This window comes from Quercus suber, unplaced genomic scaffold, assembly GCF_002906115.3.
Source record: "Quercus suber isolate HL8 unplaced genomic scaffold, Cork oak 2.0 scaffold_200, whole genome shotgun sequence".
Taxonomy (NCBI): domain Eukaryota; kingdom Viridiplantae; phylum Streptophyta; class Magnoliopsida; order Fagales; family Fagaceae; genus Quercus; species Quercus suber.
Window position 1 is genome coordinate 813,747 of NW_027069658.1, and position 23,345 is coordinate 837,091.

General features: G+C 34.5%; 2 protein-coding genes and 2 long non-coding RNA genes across 5 annotated transcripts; 3 read left to right on the forward strand and 1 right to left on the reverse strand.

Annotated features, from left to right (window-relative positions):
* The first annotated feature begins 354 nt into the window (after positions 1-354).
* LOC112017204 (uncharacterized) lies at positions 355-1,965 on the forward strand. The gene is made up of 3 exons (XR_010631167.1): positions 355-1,002; positions 1,134-1,214; positions 1,885-1,965. It is a non-coding gene; the product is annotated as an uncharacterized LOC112017204 (long non-coding RNA).
* Positions 1,966-2,052: 87 nt separating this feature from the next.
* Positions 2,053-5,551, forward strand: LOC136061156 (uncharacterized). Of its 2 annotated transcripts, none has more exons than XR_010631168.1 (3): positions 2,053-2,172; positions 4,627-4,746; positions 5,476-5,551. It is a non-coding gene; the product is annotated as an uncharacterized LOC136061156 (long non-coding RNA). The 2 variants fall into 2 exon arrangements; XR_010631169.1 differs by having other exon boundaries at positions 5,458-5,548.
* A 5,434-nt stretch (positions 5,552-10,985) lies between these two features.
* LOC111984837 (uncharacterized) lies at positions 10,986-13,073 on the forward strand. Its single transcript, XM_024016457.1, has 4 exons — positions 10,986-11,213; positions 11,319-12,053; positions 12,315-12,694; positions 12,737-13,073. The coding sequence occupies exons 1-4, from the start codon at positions 10,986-10,988 to the stop codon at positions 13,071-13,073; spliced, it is 1,680 nt and encodes a 559-aa protein (XP_023872225.1).
* Positions 13,074-13,906: 833 nt separating this feature from the next.
* On the reverse strand, positions 13,907-15,947 carry LOC112038098 (uncharacterized). Its single transcript, XM_065779144.1, has 7 exons — positions 15,653-15,947; positions 15,404-15,523; positions 15,211-15,284; positions 15,045-15,126; positions 14,796-14,915; positions 14,479-14,676; positions 13,907-14,164 (listed from the first exon to the last, which is right to left on the reverse strand). Exons 1-7 carry the CDS (start codon positions 15,860-15,862, stop codon positions 13,922-13,924), a joined length of 1,047 nt encoding a protein of 348 aa, XP_065635216.1. The 5' UTR covers positions 15,863-15,947; the 3' UTR covers positions 13,907-13,921.
* Positions 15,948-23,345: the final 7,398 nt, after the last annotated feature.

The following is a 23,345-nucleotide window of genomic DNA, read 5'->3' on the forward strand; positions in this document are numbered from 1 at the left end:
ATGGAGTGTTTTGGACTCTTGGGATCTTGCTTAGCTAGCCTAAATTGAAGAGTCTTATTTTATTGTTTATCTAAGTAATGTTGTTTTTTGTTTAGTTTTAATCAATCTTTCTTAAAGTCAGGGTAATTTGATAATTTCTAGATTATTGGGATTTGGCTGTACCAAAGGCCCATGAGTCGTATTTTATTCTTTGAACTGCTTTTCTTTTTATTCCAACTACAAGATTAAGTGTCAAACTTGTAACATTTGCTAGTCACACATAGGAAATTCATGATAACTTAAGAAGAATTGTTGCACTTAGGAATGAGATATACAATGCTCAAACTAATATTAGAAGATTATATTCCAAATTCAATGAAGGAGATATGATTATGGTTCATATACGAACTTGGTTTAGCATTCTTTTTCTTTTTATTTACAAAAATTTAGTATTTATAGGCCTTTATACTATAAATTCATTGAGAGATGTGAGTTTTAATAAAATTATTGTAACATTTTTTTTTTGGGAAAATAATTATAGTAGGTTTCTTAAAACGTTGCCTAGGTTTATCATTCAATTCATCTTTTTACCATCAATCAAACATGAAATTCTTTTCAGGATTCATCAAGACTCAATCCTTTTTTATTATCTAACCTTAAGTTCTTAAATATCCAAACCCATTCAAGAATATTTCAAGAACATATACAGAAGCCTAATATAGTTGAATTTCTTAAAGATCTTATATCATGATTCCTAAGTTCTTTTTACCCCTGAAAGACATTATTCAACGGTGAACTTGCCATAGCTTTTTTATATTTTAGAACATATTATTGCTGCTTCATTGTTGGTTTTTGTCAAATCAAACTCTTCTGTTTGTACTTTGGGATTCTGTTAAGAGCTCGTTTCATGTACTTGGCATTTATTTATAAAGACTTGGTTGTGCTATTGTTCTAGGAGAGGATTCGAGCTAGTAAGGACCTCACTGAGGCAAAGCGAATTCTAGAAAGCAATGAAAAACAACGGTCTGTCTTAATTTAGTAATTGTTTTTTCTATTTGGAAATTTTATGTCTATTTATCCCTTTTTGTCTTTAAATACATTAGATTTTATTTCCTTCTAACTTAAATATTAATATATTCACTTTGTTTTTTCAGTTATTTAGCCTTGAAACAAAAAGAAAGGAGGAAGAAAAAAGAGCAAGGGAGAAAATACTTAAGAAACTAGAACATGATAAGGTACTTGAAAATTTTTTCCACATTTCATTGTGCTTAGAAAATTGTTAATATATTATAACTTTTTTCTAGTAGATTATGTGTGCGTTTGGGAATCATTGAAAACATTTTAGCTTTTACTTTTTTCTTTTTGTTTTGTTTTGTTTTTGTTTTTTGTTTTTCCAAATAATTTAGCTTTTAGCTCTTTGTAATGCATTTAACATAAAAATATAAATAAATAAATTATAAAAAAAAAAACATAAATGTTACCAAAAACTATATCTTTTGATAAACACTATGCAAATAAGTTACCGAAAATACACAATTCCCAAATGAAAACTTTTATATTATAGATTTCGCTATCATTGTCCTTAATACACCTTTTCCTAGGGCCTGCCCATTTCTATGGAAGGAGAATTTTTTTTCTTTATAGTATTTTATGGTCAATAAAAATAGACAGAAATATGTATTTTTTGGAAGTTGTGCTAATACAGGAAAAAAGTTTTCAAAAAATATTCTCAAAGAACTTGAAGTAAGCAACAACCAACAATAGAAGAGAGACTAATGGGTTTTTATTTTATTTTAAATCTTATCAAGTGATAATTTATATTTTTTAGTTCATTATTCCTGATTTGATGTTTAATACCTTTCTCAAGAATTTCCATGACTCAAAAAACTATGCATGTCTTCATAGGTAGAAAGGAGGTCAAGACTTGGATTGCCACTAGAAAGTGCATCTGTAAAACCTTCCACTCATTTGTTGTAGGAAAAAACGGTACGGTTATTTTGAAAGTGATGTTTATAGAACTTAGCACTCTTCTGTGCCATTGCATAATATAAATTTCTTTACTTCAACTACAGGGCAGAGTTATTTTGATGTTGTTCTTTTTATTATTAGTTGCAGACATCATTGCCTCTGAAGTCTGTAACAAATGCAGAGCAGTTGAGAGAATGTTTAAGGTCTCTTAAGCGCAATCACCAGGTAAATTGCTCATAGTGTAACAAGCACAAGAGTTCGAAGACATTTCAAAAATAGATTGGTTTATGTGTTTTATGACATTATTGTAGAACCATCACATTATAAGTGGTTTCCTAAACTATTTTTAGCAAATTCATTCTGAGGTTAGAGTGTGCTTCAATTTCCTCATTATATGTTTCAAAAGCAAAGCATAGTGTTGAAGTTGTCCGGAATAAAAATTCTAGTATAGTGGACTTCTTATATGTGAAACATAATGTCAAAGGGTGGTTTTTTTTTTTTTTTTTGGAAATCCATTGGGCTAAAGATCTCCACAGATAAATTGTCACAACAGTGAATTTCCTTTGCATCTGAGTTTTCAGATAAATGGGAGGTACTACATCTTATTATTTACAAGATAGATAGCTCTGCACGACCATGTACTAAAAAGCTCCTTGCTTTACATACAAATACTTAAAGAAAGAAAGCGCATATTAATTGCTTGAAAGCCTTTTAATTAAACTAAGGTGAAGAAACATGCACCTGTTACAGCATAAATCATATGCATAGGATATTTTTAGGGTGCCTACCATAGATATTATTGCATTTCTTTGACTTGTGAACTTTAGGTTTCACCAGTCCCAAATGTATTCCATTTTTGTTAGTTAAGATTGTCACATGCTATTTCATTAACTTCTATATTTTACATATTACTCTGTCAGCAGCCTGATTCCCCCTGCCTTTTTCTATTTATTCGTTGTTGAGGTCCAAAATTTCACAACAAAGCCCATTCCATAAAAAAATAAAGAAGGCCCAATTCGTGCAGCAAGAAGAATCAACATCAAGGCCTTATATATGTTCAGATTTCCAGCAAAAAAGGCCATTAAAAAGTCCAGCAAATTCCAGTGAAAGAGCTGGGATGGGATCCCTAGAGGCTGCCAGAGGCTCGGGATCCTCAGGACGTGCAGCACAGCTAAAGTGAATTAAAGGAGATTTGAAGAGAGAAAAGAGACAAAAGGCACGCGGACCTTATAACCCAGACACGCAGTGGAAGTACAAAGAAAAACGCAGGGCTTTGGTTCCAACCATTTGAAAAAAGAGACAAGGAAAAGTACGACTAGAAAAGCTGGAGCAAAAGCCAAAAAGCCTTAGGTCAGCCAACGGGAAAATCTGGAAATAGGAAGCTAGCTGGGAGACTTTCATCTGGTCACAACAAAAAGAAAGAAACTATGAAGAAAAGGAAACGACATGATCCTGAAGCAACCAGGCACGGGACAAACTCTAAGGGGCAAAAAGGAGAAATCACCAGTACCCCAGAGCTCGATCTGTGCTATAAAAGAAGGCATGATGCAGAATAGAAAGGGGGGAGGGAATCGTTAAGAAAAACTCTGTAAAACTCAAGAAAAACAGAGGAACCGCTCCCGGTATCCCAGAGACAGCCACTATAGCATATGCTTGGATTCAACAAATTCAAACTTTGCAAGTCTTGGAAGCTTGAATAGCTATCAAAGTCTGTAACTTTTGAACTTAGTTGAAACTTGTATCATGTGAATATAGAACTATAGGAAACGCTCTGTAAAAACAAAAGAAAACAGAGGAACTGCTCCTGATATCCCAGAGACAGCCACTATAGCACATACTCGGATTCAACAAATTCAAACTTTGCAAGTCTTGGAAGCTTGAATAGCTATCAAAGTCTGTAATTTTTGAACTTAGTTGAACCTTGTATCATGTCTTAGTGAGCATATTGTAATTCACAATCAAGAAAATAATGAAATACCTCATACTGATTTGAGGATCTCTAACAATTATTTCGTGCATTTCTTTATTGCATTGTCTTCCTTTACTGTTTCTTGCTAAAATCCTTCTCATCTAACTATCTTGGAAGGCAAAGCTCAAGCAAAGCCACTCGGACTTGAGTTCCAAATCCCACAAGTCTTGTTCAAAAGCACCAAGTCTGTGAGAATTGGGGCCAGGATCCTCGTGGCAGAATCATTTTCATGAAACTCATTTACATATATGTATATGTATTAAAATGTATGTCCTAATCTAAGAAACTAACAATTATTTGAAGATATGTGTAGTGTGTTTTGTTTTTTTATGTAGCACCCATAGAGATAAAGGGAAAGGACAAAGCTCTATTACATAATAAACATGGAAAAGATCATATAGCTCAGAGAACCAGAGATTCTGGGTTCTTACAGGCCTAATATGCCTCGAGATCCCACAACAGTATGCCCGGGATCCCACAACAGTATGCCCGGGATCCTACGACAGTACACCCCAAGGTACTAAGAGGAATTGCATTTTTCATCTTGAGGAGCTTTATATGACTTGCGCACAACTTGGTTCGTAATCAGCCCCATTTAGCTGCGGTGAACCAAGCCCAGTCCACCAAAATAACAAGTATTTGGGCCCGGGATCCTTATCTCTACTTGGGCCCGTGTGCTAAGAAAAAAAAGCACTCTCACATTCGTCTAGAATGATGGTGCCAAAGTTAGGGGGGCCTTTGAAACTCTTCTGATCTATGTTGGAAATATCGCAAAAAATCCTGATGAGGAAAAATTTAGGAAGATTCGACTTACTAACCCATTATTCCAGGTAAACAATTTCTTTGATTGATGTGGTTGTTGTTGGGGGGGGGGGGGTAATGCTGAGGTTTGATCATGTTGTTTAACCCTCCATACCAACTATACGAGTAATCTAAGCTGATTGAATCAAGTAGAGACCATTTGTTATCTCCACCAAAGTCCAGATTGTCCTTTTGATGGAAACTTTTGGGATAGGTTATTGCCACAAGACACTAGTAATGCCAAGTTATTTTCCCCGGAAATTAGGTTACTTTGGTTCGATTTTGGATTATTATTGGGTTCACTTTCACGATTTTTAACTAGTAAAAAATAATACATTAATTTGCCAGGCTCATTTTTATGAAAAAGGTAGCCTCATTAGTCATGATGAGAGCCAAGAGCTCTCCATCCTGATTGTTGGATCGCCATATTTAGTTTTTCTTTTGATCACTAATGTCAAGTAATGCATAGATTTGTCGAGTGTTATCCTCTTTGTAGCCTTAAATTGAACGGTCTTAATTGTAGCCTTAAATTGAACGGTCTTAATATCTACTGCTTTAATGGTCTGTCACTATTTCCTGTTACATTTGTAGACCAGCATGTTCCTCTGTATAAACTCGATATACCCAAAGAAAAAAGAGAAGGGTTTCATACACATCGCTCAAATCTGGCATATAATATTTTTATTTGTTTTTCTTGGTTCAGGTGTACTTGTATTGTAAGATTTTTATTTATTCTTTAGCTATTTAACACTTAACAGGATAGAGTTGGGAACTTGGGAGGAGGTATGGAATTTCTTGAGCTCTGTGGGTTTGAGAGAATAGAAGGGGACGAGTCCCTTGTATCTTTCTAATGATAAGGTCGACATGGAAATTCTAAACACAGCTGGGTCTGAATTGAAGTTTGCAATGACCAACCCCTTCTTTGGACTTCTAAGTGTGTAAGAGAGGATTGTACTGTGATTTTAGGTCAAATGACTTGGGGGCCAAAATGGCCCTTTACCATCAAATTTTGTTTTGATGAAATGTTGTTGTTGCAGAAGGAATGTAAAAATCTGTGCCTCTGCTTTGAAGTGTAAAACTACCAAGAATAAACAGGGAACTGGAATTTGAACTTGAATTTTGTGCTAATTCAAGTTCATTAGTATCCCTTGTTCCCTCTCTCTTTTTCTCTCTAAAAAAAATTGGTTAATTCTGTTTGAATTGTAGATAATTTTTATGAATATAGATTGTGCTTAAAAATAATATATTTCTCCTTGGCCACTTTTATAATATATTTATGCCCAAAAATAATTTATTTCTCCTTTGCCACTTTTATATTTAAATAAACCATTTTTTAATTTGTATTGGATAACTTTTTATCATTTATTCTGTTTTTCTATTTTTAAATGAATATGAAAGAAAAGTCTTTGAATATGCATAAAGATGCTAAACAACCATTTGACATTATGGTCTAACCTTTTATTAAAAAAAATAAACCTCTAAAATAGCAGGAGCAGCACCAGCACGTGCTTCAACAACTAGTTTTGTTTAAAAAACCCCGACCAACTGCAATTTAAGACAAATTGGTACCCGAGATTCACATACTCGGGTACCAAGCTGCCTTATTTTAAAAAAATATTGAACTGCAAAATTCTTAAGGCAGATTGGTACCCGAGTTTGTGAAACTCGGGTACCAATCTGCCTTACATATTTTTTTAAAAACACGAGCCAAAAAACATACAGCCTTAAAAACATATCGAAACCCCTCGCACATATTTTCTCTAACAAACAGCCTTAAAAAAAACCCTCACAAACCCTAGCCAATTTCAAGCCCTAATTTTTTCTTCTACAACTGTATGCCTAGATCCACAAATTCTCCTAACCCACCACAAGCACAAATAGACAAATCTCCCGATTTGTCCTACATCAAAGTAGACCACCTGTATTGTCAAATTCAGTTTGAAACAGCAGATGCTAACCCAATAGGAACTTACAAAAAGTAGTTATAAACACTAATTGCAAATACTTCATTATAAAATTGTGTGACAAAATGGACTTGAAACACAATTTTTCTTTGGAGCAAGTTGTGGATGCATAAGAAATCTCAAAATTTTGACTCTTACCATAGAACGATAACGAGAAAGAATATCCAATTCCCATTCTCTCTTTGCTCGTGTTATTGCTATTTGTCTGGGTAGGAATCGTTCCAAAAGTGAATTCCAGTCACTACAAAATATTACTTCAACAATTAGATGTGGATAATGATTAGTAAAATTGAACTCCCCTATGCTTTTAATTAATATAGAAAATGAAAGCAAGTAAAACACCATAAAAATATAAATGAAAAATAATGGGATATTTGCCTCACTGATTTCTTGCCCTAACTCCCCTCCCTTGCAAGGATCAATGTCTTTTCCCCTCCTGACCTGACATATATGAAGACCATGGATGTTTGCTAATTATAGGCTTAGGCTGGTTCTAGTGAAATTCATCCTTTAATATGGAGTTTGGTTCAGGATACTCTCTTGGTATGGGTTATTTTTCGAAGAGATGAGTATCCCCTAGTTCACATCACTTGCGAAAGTTCTATCCTTCCAAAGTGACAGTAACATGACCAATGCATACCTTTTGACTAACCAAAATAATACTATTTTCTCCTCTAACACAACCGTGTGTTTTTATCAAATTGCTCTTCCATTAGACCTAGATATTTTTTAATCCACTATATTTTCTCTATTTTAATTTATTTTTATATCTAATATTTTATTAAGAACCTACAATTTAATCTATTTTGATCAATGTGACATAAGTAAACTTTGTTTATTCCGTTCACTATTTTGTTAGTTGGGAGTTGTTTGTTGTTGAGATTTTCAAGGTTTAATTTGGCATAAATTTTAGTTTTTAGATTATTATTATTTTATTTTTTAGGAAAATTAGTTTTTAGATTATGGTTAAATGTGTAAATATATGTTGATTAGGTTGGTCCAATGTGTTTTAATTATTAATGGGTATTGAGATTATGGTTTTGAATAAAATAGAATGTTATAAAATGATATATATGGTCAACCTTGACTAGTATATTTCTCCTTGGCCACTTTTATAATATATTTATGCCCAAAAATAATATATTTCTCCTTTGCCACTTTTATATTTAAATAAACCATTTTTTTAATTTGTATTGGATAACTTTTTATCATTTATTCTATTTTTCTATTTTTAAATGAATATGAAAGAAAAGTCTTTGAATATGCATAAAGATGCTAAACAACCATTTGACATTATGGTCTAACTTTTTATTAAAAAAATAAACCTCTAAAATAGCAGGAGCGGCACCAGCACATGCCTCAACAACTAGTTTTGTTTAAAAAACCCCGACCAACTGCAATTTAAGACAGATTGGTACCCGAGATTCACAACTCGAGTACCAAGCTGCCTTATTTTAAAAAAAATATTGAACTGCAAAATTCTTAAGGCAGATTGGCACCCGAGTTTGTGAAACTCGGGTACCATTCTGCCTTACATATTTTTTTTAAAACACTGAGCCAGCTGCGAAATTTGGGCAGTTTTAACAAGGTACTTGAGTCCTTGAAACTCAAGTACCTACTCCCACAGTTATTGCCCACCTACTCACATACGAACTGGCTCCAACGGTGCGAGTAAATGCTAGTTAATGGTACTCGAGTTCTTTGATCTCAAGTACCACTTAACCAAATACCAACCCATCAGCATTAAGACATTTTTAGTACAAAGCTCTTGAGAAACTCCATGTGCGAGTCAGACATTTTCAACATAAACTTGACTGTTTGGTCACCATCTGCAAGTCCTTGAGCTATGTCAGTGTCTCCATCAACCAACGTGCTATCCATTTCACCGGTGAGTCAATTATTTTGTGACCAGTACATAGAGGTATTTGTTAAATGCTTAGTTTTTAAAATTTTTTTGCATGAGTTAAATGACCTCAATGAGTTTTTAGATTGTGTTTGTATGAGATTTTTATGCATGACTTTCATGTAATGAGTTTTGCAATATTAACTGTGTACAACTGCTGATACATACATGGTTCTATATATATAGTGGAAATTTAACTATGTAATGAGTTTGGCCATTTTCACCTCAAAACGAGTATTAAATTTAATTACATAATATAATAGTAGAAATGTCAACTGAAACATCTTTTTATTATTACCACATAGTCACACATCCAGATGGTTTTGAATCTTGGCCTTGTAATGTATATATGGCCAGAACTGCAAGTATAATGTAAGCTATAACTCATTGGCATTAATAGTTTAGAACCATCAATATAAAAATAATATGAAAATTGACAAGAAGTATTTTCTAGCTATATGCTAAACATAAATAAAGAAATGAAAACATAAATCATATCGATAGCATTTACTCGTTCAAGGTTAGAAATTTCAGAATTGTACTTCACTAATGTGAACTTCTTATCTTTAAGGTAAACTGAAAAAAAAAATTTCTAACAAAATTCTAATAACATTAACTATTTTTTAGATGAAGTAAAAAACAAAATAATAATATGCAATTAATATAAACTTATAAATTGCGTAAACTCCTTTTTTTCTTTCTATTTATATCAAGTTATCAATTTCTTCACAATTTAAAATTATCTGATATAAAAGTGGGGCTGTATATACAGTTTGGTATATTTTTTCCTTTTCCTACCATACAGTTTCTTAATATAATCTTTCCTTCTCATACTTACCTTACCTATGAAACTTGCATATAATATGAATTCATTACTCATCAAAGAAATTGGGTTAATAAAATAAAGTCGAAATGGTTGACATTTTATTATTTTATTTGTGTATAGAATATATATATGGTTAAGTGCACATTATGATCGAGATTCAATTATTTATATGTCTATACCAATGGCGGAGCCAGGATTTGACCTTAAGGGGGGCAAAATTTATAACTAATATACATGTGTCTCCATAAACAAATACATATTGTGTATGTAGCATACAACATATGCATTATATATACAAAATATTAACCAAACTTGACAATTAAATGCCAGTATTATGAATAGTAAGTGATCATTCAATATTGAAAGATCCCCTAAAATCATTGCATATCATTATATTGCATATATTTTATTAGTTTTTTTTTTAATATATAGCCAATAATATAATCCCCTACTATATTTTATGGAATTTTTCATGTAATTGTTTCCAAATTTTATTGCTTAATACTTTTGAAAGGAAACTTTTTTTTTTTGGGGTGGTATTTTTGTCTCTTCAATTGAGACTTTTTCTTCTTTATTTAAGTTTATTTTTTTATCATTGTTTATTTATTTATTTTTTAAATTTAAACTTTAAAAAATATTGATAAAGTAAAAAAAAGATATGAAGATGTATGATAAATCAATTGAGTTTGACTTTTCAAAAAGATAGGGATATATATATATACACACACACACAAAAAAGGATGTATGGTAAGCAACTGTGGCTCTCCACTTTACAATTTTATTTCAAAACATGTAGCTGAAGGGGTTTTTAATGCAGCTTCATTACTCATGCACTATTTATCACAGTTTCAATTAAGTCTCCACCTTTTACTACTACACACATAAAAAAGGAAAATTTTGGGCAGGGTTAGGGGGGGCAAGTGCCCCTCTCGACCCCCCCTGACTCTGCCCCTGGTCTATACACATGGTCAAGGAGGTTGAGTTTGAATAGAAATTGTTTTTATCATATTCAATTGAGTTTGACTTTTCAAAAAGATAGGGATATATATATATATATATATATACACACATACACACAAAAAAGGATGTATGGTAAGCAACTGTGGCTCTCCACTTTACAATTTTATTTCAAAACATGTAGCTGAAGGGGTTTTTAATGCAGCTTCATTACTTATGCACTATTTATCACAATTTCAATTAAGTCTCCACCTTTTACTGCTACACACATAAAAAAGGGAAATTTTGGGCAGGGTCAGGGGGGGCAAGTGCCCCCTCTCGACCCCCCCTGACTCTGCCCCTGGTCTATACACATGGTCAAGGAGGTTGAGTTTGAATAGAAATTGTTTTTATCATACGCCAAATTTATGTAACTATTTATAGATTATGACAACTTTTAATATTGTTAATAACAGGTCGGTGATGGATTTTCACTTTTTCTATGTGTACTATGATGGAGAGACATATTATCATGAGTTAAATGGGTTGTCATACCAAGGCTCAAACCAAAAGCAAAAATGTGTTAAGGTGAAGCGTGGGATAGGCCTTATGAATTTGAAATGAAGAATATTGAAGGCGATGGGGTTAGACCAGTGTAGGCATAACATTTCCATCGTGTATCGAGCACCTCAACTGGTTGTAGGCACCCAGGTTGTCTACAAGTCACTACAGTTATCGTGTGGCGCCGAAGTGAAGATGATGTGGGAAGTTGTTGAACAAATGGTGGTGAAAGGATTTGTTGCTTCGGAGCTCTATGTCACTGTTGAGCCCACCATAGTAGAGGCTGGAGAGGGTTCACAACATACTGTTTTGGATGGAACTACAAATGAGCACATCGAGTCAATACCACTACAGTCTTATCAAGGGTGTGCAGAGAACACAGGAGATGGGTATGGCAATGAACCATGACAGACATTTCCTGGTGTGAACTCAATTGAGGAGGAGGCAGGGCCCCAGGAAGTGCATGAAGGAGAGCATTTATCTCATGATGAGCTACATGGGGGCACATTCGAAAATGAAGATGATTACGGAGTTGCTGATGATGCAACCCATATTGATGTTACTAGGGATGAGTTCGAGGAGTTCCTAGATACCATGGGTGAACATGAGGATGTTGATCATATTGAAGATGTGGTTGTAGAAGAGAATAGAGACACATGCCCAGGTCCTGATTCTACACCAAAATGGTTCACTAAAAACACTTGGGATAATATGTTTGATCCATCACCGGTTATGCAAGCGGAAGTATCAAGTTGGACGCCTGGGGAGCAGCCACTGAAAGGGATGGTATTCGCCACTAAATTGGCAGTAAAATTTGTGTTGACTTGGTACGTATTGCAAGAGAATTTTAGCTTCAAGACTGAGCATTCAGACTTAGAGAGGCTTATAGTGAGTTGTGAGGATGATTCTTGTCCATGGTTAGTCCGTGCGACTTGTTGCAAGGGAGACAATGTCTGGAAGATCGCAAAATGCAAGGGCCCCCACACGTGCGACAAAATTCAGAATGCTCACAATGGTCGGATGATTGATTCGGTGTTCCTAGCATACGTACTTGAGCGCTATATACGAGAAGACCCTGCGTATAAGATAAAGAACTTACGCCACGTTGTTTTGGCAGACTTAAAACTCGAAGTATCTCAATACAAGGTATTATTTAATTTACATTCTTTTTTCAATACAATGTAGAGACATGCAGACCAGTCTAGTATAACCAAGATACTTTTTCCCAAAACCCATGAATACTTTATATTATGAAAATTGAAATTGAAAAAGAAAAAGAAAAAACGAATAAAGAGGAAGAAATATTATATTCATCTTATAGCCTTGGAAGTCTTTATTTGTTTTCTTCAACTATAATGATTTAACTTGTATTAATTTCTAACGTAATCATTATGGTTCACATATAAGGTATGGGATGCCAAACAAAAGGCCGTTGCAGCTATATACGGAGATTTTAAGGAGTCTTATGCAGAGTTACCGCGTTTTTTGGCAAGACTTACGGATGCAAGTCCGGGTACACAGTATAACTTACTATTGGACGATAATTATGAACGGGGAACCTGTACATTCAAGTCTGTATTTTGGGCATTTCGTCCATGTATTGTTGGGTTCAAGAAGTGTAGGCCTGTGATTAGCATTGATGCAACCCACCTCTATGGAAAATATAAAGGGAAATTGATGATTGCAATGGCGACAGATGCTAATAATAAGATTTATCCACTAGCCTTCGCCGTTGTCGAGAGTGAGAGCATAGAGACTTGGGGTTGGTTTTTGGCTTGTATAAGAACGTATGTTACCGACTGAAGAGACCTGTGTGTCATATCTGACAGACACCCTGGGATACAAGCTATCTTCAGAGACACTAATCGAGACGTCTCCCTGCGACCTCCCATGACAGAACATCGTTACTGCCTTCGTCATCTATGCAGTAATGTTAACACTAGATGGAAAAATGAAACTTTAAAGAATCTAGTATGGAGGGCAGCAAGTGCTACCCAAGAGCGAAAGTTCAATGCCACTTTTGATTCAATTGAGAATGTCAACCGGGATGCACACCGATATCTGAAGGATGTGCCCAAAGAGAAATGGGCTCTAACTTTTGACAACGGTTACCGTTATGGGGCGATGACTACAAACGTGTCCGAGTGCTTCAATAGTGTTCTGTGATTTTTTTTTTTCTTTTTCTCTAAATTATTGGTATTTGCACACGCACCCAATGGGTCATGAACCATGACCACACCCTCTACTGAGAACTTATAAGGGGAAGAGGTGCCAGTTGTGTTAGAGTTCATTAGCTGTAATGCATTCAAATTCAACAGAGCAAGTAGACAAAAAGAATTACAAGTTTTGGATAAAAAAATATTTACAGTTTAAATTATCTATTGTATTTGGTATTATTGCTCCAGTTATGGGTTGCACACATAAGCTGTCTTTTTCTCACTCTAGCATTGCCCTTTGTTACATTGAGAACAAAATGACAAGAAACACGAAACACAAAGAAAGGAAACATACCTTCTCAAGGTTTGCTGCATAATTTGCTACATGCCTTCATCAAGATCATCACTAACTTCACACCATCTCAAGGTTCTACTGGCATCAACAACATCTTCTTCATAGGATTCTCTAAGACAATGTCATCCTATAAACATCCCAATCAGATCTGAACAAGTCAACCCAAAAGCGCACACAGACAAAAACATGCAAGAATTAGCTCAGTACCTCTGATGCCCGTAACTCATCCACAGTCTTTTCACTTTGTCGTAATTGGATTTTGCATTGTCTAATGCATCTTTATGTTCATCGATCAGCTATACAAGGGGAAGAAAGAAATTAGATCATATAGCAGTATGAAAAAATCTTTTTTCTTGTGGATGTCGTTAATATATTATTAAAAAAATTTGTGAAAAATTAGGCATGTGCAGTGTTGTTGATAAAGTTATGGGTAGTAGAAAAGGAAAATATTCCCACACAAGTGAAGATTCGTTTAAGTGATGGTTTTTTTCATCATTTCATTTTTATACTGTGTGTAAACTGTAAAGACAAGAAGGAATCAATAGTTGTGTCAATTCAATAGTATGCTTTAGCTTTTTAAGTCTTACCTGCATAATTTGTGGGGCTCTCTGTGATCCATAACCATTAGTCACTTGAAACTCGCCCCGTAACACACTAGAATTTTTCATCACAAAAACTGAGGGATCATTGTCTCCCCATTCGCTATTCCCTGCAAAATCTGCAGTCACCAGCACTTCTGACTTCGCCTGCACAAGTTCATAGTAAAATATGTTACTAAACCTTTTTTACAAATTGAACAAAATTATTATAGGCCACTACTTTTGATTAGACCCCATCAATTTCTTATAATAGACCTTGATAATGATTTGGCAAGCAACATCATAGTCATGCAGTCTATTTGGTCATTTATATTTTATCAAATAATTCAAACGATAAGCAGCCATTTAGAAAACTGAGGCTTATTTTTCTGCATTAGAAGCTACTATTTATCTTGCTTGCCTAAAGTAGAAAAAGAAAACAGCATAGCACTGAACAAAAACAAGAAATTAAGCTAGACTACCTGTAAGAAGAATCCATTTGGTGCTCTGATTCGAACACGGCTTTTATCATCAGACTTTCTTACAATCTCAAACGTCTCAGACTTACCAGGCGTGGTTGAAACAGCTACCACATCAATCCCATTCCCATTGTTGTTCAGCCCCACAAACTGCTTATTGGAGACTCTGAATTGGAAAGTTGTCTCATTGAGCCTCCACAACTACACAAAGCAAAGAACTCCATATATATTATACGTATTCATATCAATGAAGTAAAGGACTTTATTTACTTGAAATTCCAAATCATAACCATTTAATTTACTTAGGCAATTAAACTTACACTAAAAGTCTCCCACCCTAAAGCAGCTGTTCTGTTGGCAACTATAATGGTTCCTCCTCCAATCTCAGCACAAAGATACTTCCCAGTTGTTACTGATTTGAACTGAAGCCCAGTTCCATCCTAGAAAAATAACAAAAAGACAGAAAGCTTGACACTTCAAGAAAGATTTGACAAATAATGAGAACTGATAAGAGTAAAAAAAAGGACAATCATTAATTACTAAGTGTTAATACAGCCATATGTACAAACCAAAAAGTCATTGTTGGGGATGCCATCAAAGAGAGAAAGGAAACATACCTTCTCAAGGTTTGCTGCATAATTTGCTACATGCCTTCATCAAGATCATCACTAACTTCACACCGTCTCAAGGTTCTACTGGCATCAACAACATCTTCTTCATAGGATTCTCTAAGACAATGTGTTGTTGAGCCCCACAAACTGCTTATTGGAGACTCTGAATTGGAAAGTTGTCTCATTGAGCCTCCACAACTACACAAAGCAAAGAACAGCATATATATTATATGTATTCATATCAATGAAGTAAAGGACTTTATTTACTTGAAATTCCAAATCATAACCATTTAATTTACTTAGGCAATTAAACTTACACTAAAAGTCTCCCACCCTGAAGCAGCTGTTCTGTTAGCAACTATAATGGTTCCTCCTCCTGTCTCAGCACAAAGATACTTCCCAGTTGTTACTGATTTGAACTGAAGCCCAGTTCCATCCTAGAAAAATAACAGAAAGACAGAAAGCTTGACACTTCAAGAAAGATTTGACAAATAATGAGAACTGATAAGAGTAAAAAAAAGGACAATCATTAATTACTAAGTGTTAATACAGCCATATGTACAAACCAAAAAGTCATTGTTGGGGATGCCATCAAAGAGAGAAGGTTTAATCCATCCTTCTGTGACCAGCCAACCTCCCAGATTTACTGCTTTTATTCTCAAGCTTGAATTGTTCGTCTTTTGAGAAACAGAACAAATAGGCAAGAGAACAACTATGCTTAGCAGCAATATTCTTGAATTGATCGCCATTTGTACGTAGTTATGTTGTTTTCTCATTCGTATATCTTATTCATATATCAGTTTCTATAATCTATATGGGTTGCAGCCTGCAGGTATATATATATATATATGATGAATGACCAGTTGTGCATAGCACTAGCAGAGTCAGCATCTGAAAACTTTGACCAGCAAGGAGTTGACCATTCTTTGTATACTTGTTTGAAAATTATATTAGCACAGTTTGACTCGCACTTTTGTGCATGTAGTATTACTCTTCGATAATACCATCCTTGATATATAATACCATCCTTATTAGTAGTCTTCATTCAGTTAATCCACGCAAGTATGTTTTTTTTAATAGCAATTTACCATTGGATAGAGTAGTTCACGTCAAAATTCACATCATCTTGTCAAAGTGGCTCCAATCAGCAAGCTATTGTTTAAACTTGAATGATTTCTAGAGCGTCGTTAATGGTTCAGTGGTACCGTTGCCATCTATCTCATATGAAACTAGAATCAATTCTCCACCCCACGCGTTAAAAGCAATGATTTCTAGAAAGTCGATTCACAATTTCTCCTCTGTTTTATTTATTTATGGCATTGCCTATGATTTGGTGAGCTTGAGAAAGATGTCTTTTCTGACAGACAACGAAGACTTCTGATTTCGAGTAAATCAAGCATGTTAGCCTTCATTTGTATATTGATCATTCAAACTGATCATTGTCAAATAAGAAAAAATGAGATTAGGAAATTGGTAGTTTGCACATATAAGTGATTCCTGGATTTGAAAATCCAAATTAAGACCCCGTTTGATATATGTGTTTAAAAACTGAAAATTGTTATTTGAAAACATTTATGAAAATACGTGTGGGTAAAAAAGTGTGTTGAAATGCGTAAAATATTGTTTAAAAACTGAAAATGGTTGTTTGAAAACACAAACCAAACACTCCCTAAGTCTCTCAAATTGTGCCCGTTGCTTCTCATAAAGTTATTGAATTTAATCTCATAAGGATGCCATCAAGTCAAGCATAAAATAGAGGGAAAGAGCATTCCCATCAAACATCTTCAAAATTTTAGCATTTAGCACCTAAAACACTAACTTTATAACATATAACATGTCACTTTACAATATCTCTTACAACAAAACTTCTTCTTTTTTAACACTTCATTTAAATATTCTTTCTTTATCATTTTTTATTCTCTCTCTCTCTCTCTCTCTCTCTCTCAACCCAACACCATTGACCATCACATCCACCCACCCATACCATAACCACCACATCCACCCACCATCGTCATCACTAGATCCACTGCAACCACAAACAACAACAGAGAGAGAGAGAGAGAGAGAGAGAGAGAGAGAAGCCTCCACTTCCAAAGCCATTGAATCAACCCAAACCCACAAATCAACTCAGCACCCAGACTTCTCGACCTTCAACCACTACCTCTCCCTCACGCACCACGCCAACGAGATCAACAGCCACACCACCATCCACCCACCACATCTTGGACACATCTGTTTGTAGAGTTGTTTGCCTTGAGCAAAGCCAAAATCTTGGACACGTCTTCACCCATTAACCTCTTCTTCAAGTTGAAGTCATCACAGTACATCCGATTCCGAAACCAAACCCTAAACCTCCTATGCCGTTTCAATCTCGGAACAACGCCGTCCTTGTCTGCATTTCGTCGAGGATTTTTGAAATGCGGAGGTGAAGCTTGCGGCATCTACCGTCAGAGAGCTTCAATTTGCAGTGGAGGTGGTACTCTAGAAGGTGAAAACGAGTGTATGGTGGTCTGAGAGAGAGAGAGAGAGAGAAAAGCAGGGGTCTAAGAATGAGAAAGAGAAAGAAAGGGAGGGGGGTGGAGAAGGAAGGCACGAAACATGAAAGAGTGAGAGAGAGAAAAAGAAAAAAGAAATATTAAAAAACTCTAGCATCTTGCTACAATAGGGTGTCAAAGGTGAGATTCCACTGTAGCTTTATGCTAAAATTTTTAAGATTTAGCATATTTGATGTAGGTGTGCTTTTATCATTTAAGGTGCTAAAAATGCTAAAAAATAGCATTTAGCATTTTTAGCACCTTTGATAAGAATGCTCTAACTATTCCCTCACCTAACTTATTTCACATTTTCTATATACACTTCTATTTTTCACATTTTAAACATGGACATCACTATGTTTTAAAATATATACATCAACACATGCAATTGTGTATATTATATATATGAGTGTGTTAAAAAATAGTATGAGAAAATATTTACCATAAAATAAAATAATACTATTTTATTTTACACCCTTAAAGTTTGGGGTTGATTGGATTTTACACCCTTGAAGTTTGGAGTTGACTGAATTTTACACCCCAAAGTTTCGAAAACTTGATTTTACATCCTGAAGTTTAGTTTCGTTAACAATTCACCTTCCACAGTTAATTTCTACTGTTAAGTGAAACAAGATCAAGCTGATGTGTTTTATTTTTGACAAATCAGCCTCAAAACTATGTCGTTTAAGTGATGACCAAGCAAAAAGTTGGCATGCATCAAAACTACTTAGTTTCAAGGCTAACTTAAAACGAAAGCCTCCCCCTAAATGGCATAGTTATAGCCAAAATCCTAAAATCTAAAAACAAAACCTCACACGACAAAAAACTCAATTCCCACAAAGTAAAACCTCACGAGTCACGAACCAATCATCCCGGCAGCACCAGCGAAGAGGGCTCCTACTGTGGTGAACCCAGACCCAAACCTCTCTTGCTCTATTTCATGTTTGAACCCAGACAAAAACTTGAACTGAGCAGTGAATCTCCACATGTGAACCTCCATAGAATGAAATGGCGGAACATGATATTGATAGTTCAAACTGAGAATACATTATTCTTAGGTGTGCTACAACAATCAGGAGGGTTGGCAAAAACAACCTTTTCCTTTGATTCCAAGGTAGGGCCAAATCAAGCACCAACACTGATATACTCAATATCTTCTATACCATTAATCCAAGTTGGGACTTTTAATTACCTATGGATCAAGCCTATTATGTCGTAGTCATAGTAATTATTTATACTTAGGGTCTGTTTGGGATCTGTTTATTTTGCTAAAAGTGAAAATTTTTTGCTAAAAGTACTGTAGATAAAGATAAAAGTTAGCTGAAATAGTACAGTAGGACCCATAAATAATACCAAAAAGTGCAATGAAGCCCATGAATAGTAGCAAAAATAGGCTGGCAACTTTCATCAATGCCAAACTCACACTTAATAAAAGAGAATACAATTTAAGCACCATGCACTTGACAAGCTTAAGCTCGGTTTCACAGCCAAGAAACTGGGTAATATAAAAAATAAATAAATAAATAAATAATTCAAGTATTTCATACGTGAAGCGGAGCAAGAGAGGTTTGGGTTGGAGCCTTCTCTACTGGTGCCGCCGAGATGATTGGTTTGTGACTCGTGAGGTTTTAGTTTGTGGGAACTGAGCTTTTTGTCATGTGAAGTTTTGTTTTTAGATTTTAGGATTTTGTCTGAAACTGTGCCATTTTGGGGGAAGGGTTTTGTTTTAAGTTTAGCCTTGAAACTACGTAGTTTTGATGCATGCTAGCTCTTTGCTTAGCCATCACTAAAACGATGTAGTTTTAAGACTAATTTGTCAAAAATAAAACATATTAGCATGATGATATGTCACTTAACAGCTAAAATTAACTATAGGGGTGAATTGCTAAGAGAACCAAACTTTAGGGTGTAAAATCAAGTTTTCGAAACTCTAGGGTGTAAAACCCAGTCAACCCCAAGCTTCAGAGGTGTAATTTGCAATCTACCCTAAAATTGGTATAGATTAGGGGTATAAAGCTGGTTGCATTCCTGGTTAAAAGCCATTCCATTCGTTGGATCATAACCTAGAAGGAATTGATTTAGTCAAACTCTATTGCTAGTTATACATGTATGAATGAAATCTCACTTAGAATAATAAAAACAAGAGTAGTTATGCACAAACTCATAGGCTTAAATTTTTGAGTTAAATAGTATTTCTATTTATTATATTAGGGAAATGTTAAAGGGTGCTCTTAGGGCAATTGTTAATGAATCATTATAAGAAAATTTTAATGGGAAAAGAAAAAAAAAAAAAAAAAAAAGCAATTAATGTTTTGATTGTTTTTTCAATTCCTCATAATAGTGGTATAAAAATTTTCCTCAAATGGTTTATTAACAATTGCCCTAAGGGCATATGTTAACATGACCCATTATATTAACTACTTAATTGAAGTCTCCTTAATGTGTTTTCTCCTTAATAAGTTATATCAACTTCATGATAGGGCAAAATTTGCCAAATAGCATGTTTTTAGAAAAAAATTAGGAAAGTAACACACAGATGCAGTTAATTAATTAAGTAGACTATTTTTTAAACTCGAGTTTAGGCTAAAATTCAAGTTTCAAAAACAATCTACTTAACTAATTAACTTCAGCAGCATGCTATTCACCAAAAAAAATTTCTAAAATGGTACTATTCAGCAAATTTTACCTTCATGATAGTCTCTCCCCGGTATTATCTCCCCGACATCCATAAATTCAACAACTCAATAAAACAAGCAACTCACTTTTCTAGGAGCCTAAAAGGGCTAAGAAATTGTCCAGAAGGACAACGACTTCTAAGGAAGTAAAAATATTGTAAACTTCAAATAAGCAAGTATAGAAATGCTTATGAACCTAACATAACATAAAGCCCACAAACAAAACATAACATTCAGGCTTTAGATCGAACACAGATGGTTGAAATTGACCACCCACGAATGCTAGTGGCTTTTAATTCACTCGCTGCCCCCATTGGGGAGATGGCTATCATGTTATGTCATTAGTGGAGACAACCCAAGTGCACTTGTTTAAAATAAAGATTAAGATAAACCTCACGTGCCAATTGCGCAAATTAAAAAAAAGGAATTCTTGATTGAGAATGACTAGACAAATCGACGTATCATTCTACTATTCATATTGATTCATTGAAAGAACTTGCCAAAAAAAAAAAAAAAAAATTCTTATTTGAATCTATTGGTTTAATCAAAACGAGGGGATTCCACTAGGAAGCAATACTAAAACCTCTTTGAATTTTGAATAGCCTTTGAAGATTGAAAGAGTCTTCTATGTTTTTTTTTTCTAAATAATAAATAAGATAAAGGATGACTAGTCCTTGAAAAACATTAAGTTATTAGCACCTGCCATGTAAGGGCATCAAGAGTAAGTTCTTTGTTTGGCCAGAGTTTTAGCCCAACCTAATAGCTAGATCGGTTTTTTTTTTAAGATCGATAAACTGATAAAGTCTACAAACACAAAATAAAAATAGACAAAAAATTTGACACTATTACTAGTGGTAGACTGGTAGGTAAAAAAATATATATATCAATAGTATGCTGAGATGAGATGAAAACTATAAAAAATGTGTTAACTCAACTGTTATGAAACGTATTATAAAAAATTTTGTATGTGGCATTGTTTGGAAAAACTTTTTCTTGACTGGACTTTTTGCCTCAAATTAACACTTTGTAGATCTTGTAAATATTTATTAGTTGAATACTCGTTTGACATAGAATCAAATGATGTACCGAAATCCTTTTTTCTTTTTTTAATTTTTGGTCCCTTTTGCCTCACAATTGACTTGGTGCAAACTGCAAAGGTCGTAGATTGGCAAAAAATTAAGACTGAACTAGAAGGGTTGAATAGCAGTCCATAATGACCTTTGACAATTGACAATAGGCAAGCATCTAGCAATCGATCACGCGAAGCATTTAAAGATTTATATACTTATATTATTCGGTGATGAGCTAGTGCATGTCCTAGACGGTGATTGCTCTGAATCAACGAACTGTGCAATAATTTCAATTTTCTGGACCATCTTTTTAACCTATTTCATACTACATGCACATGGTAGTTGTTCTTTTGCGGTAACAATGGTAGAATTACGAGAAATTATGTCGTCCATCGGGAGGATTGGTGACATAGTCTTCTCTGACCTCTCAACCAATAAAATATCGTTATTTATGCAAATGTAACATTATCTGGTAATTTTTATTTTTTATTTCTTGTGCTGATTAGGAAGTTAACACATACATTTGCATAGATGGCATCATCTAATTAGTCAGGGAGGACCACATCAACAGTCCTCCGAGTATAAATAATAATTTCTCTAGAATTACACCCATAGAGCATGATCCCTAGCAATAATTCTAGCAATGAGCAGACCAGCAAATCATGCACTGTAATTGCAGCTGTAGTAGAAAAGGCTCCTCCATGATTCTAGAATTATTAAATAGAGGTGCATATCACTCTATCAATTCTTTTTTTTAGGGGAATCACTCTATCAATTCTAAGAAAGCTAAGATGCAGTATTCCATATTTGTTGTCTATTTACTTGATTGTAGCCGCCCTGTACAAGTCCTTAAAATGGACCACAAACACTCTGTAATTGAGTTTATATAAGATATAGAAGTCTTCTCTCTATCTCATCCTGTGAGATAGAATTTCTGAAACTTCTTTAAATTAAACAAATATTATATGACAAACGAAAAAAAGAAGATACAAAATATCTTTCTTTTTTTCTTATCTTTTTTTTTAATGAAAAAGATGTCATATTTTCTTCTACAACCATCGTGTAGACCATTAATTGCATTATGATTATATTCGAAAGTTTGGATTTGTTGCCCCTCTTTCAAAGGAGAGTAAGCACGGAATCAAGGATCATTCCCTATATTTTACCTAAAGAACAAAGTGAATAGATTTTTAAATTTTAGTAACAATAAACGACAATAGAAGGTGTAAATAAGTGTAAACAAAATGACATTTTATTCCGAAATATGGCAAATACAACACATTCCAGAGAACACAAACCTACCTCTGACAAAAAAGAGGGAGGGGAAAATTGGAAGGCTAAAAAATGTCGCAACATGATGAGGCCATCCGTGATCATCTACTCCAAACCTAAATGGTTGGTCGGGTCAGTGTCCAGTAAATGCAGCCTAATGTGGTGCACTTATCTAATGCACTTCCAAGAGTTCCAATTGGGTCTTGCATACCTAAACCATCTTTGTTTCTTCCGGGACATGGCAACACACCCATGTTCCTATGGCACGTTTACTACTTTGCCCATTATTCGCTTCAACTTTTACAATAACCCTAAAGCCATCGAAACAAAATATCTCACAACCGACTAGATTGCAATTGTTAATAGTAAATGAAAAAAATGATGTTAATAGTAGATCGAGATAAAAAATCTAAAAGCTTATTAACTCAATTAATGTAAAAAAATTAGGAAAATTGTTGTGTTTATACCGTTACTCTTTTTAGGGAGCGATCGTCATCATAAATGCATATATTTGATACACAACATTGCAAATTTTGAGATTGTTTAAATAAGCATTTTTACCATGATGAATTTTTATCCAACGGTGATACAAACGAATCACAAACAACTAATGTAAGAGCCCGTGTGACCTACGTGCAAGTTGAAGTCAGTATCGAGATGAAGTGGGTGCTTGTATTGGTTTCTTGATTGCATTCTAGGCCCTAAAGG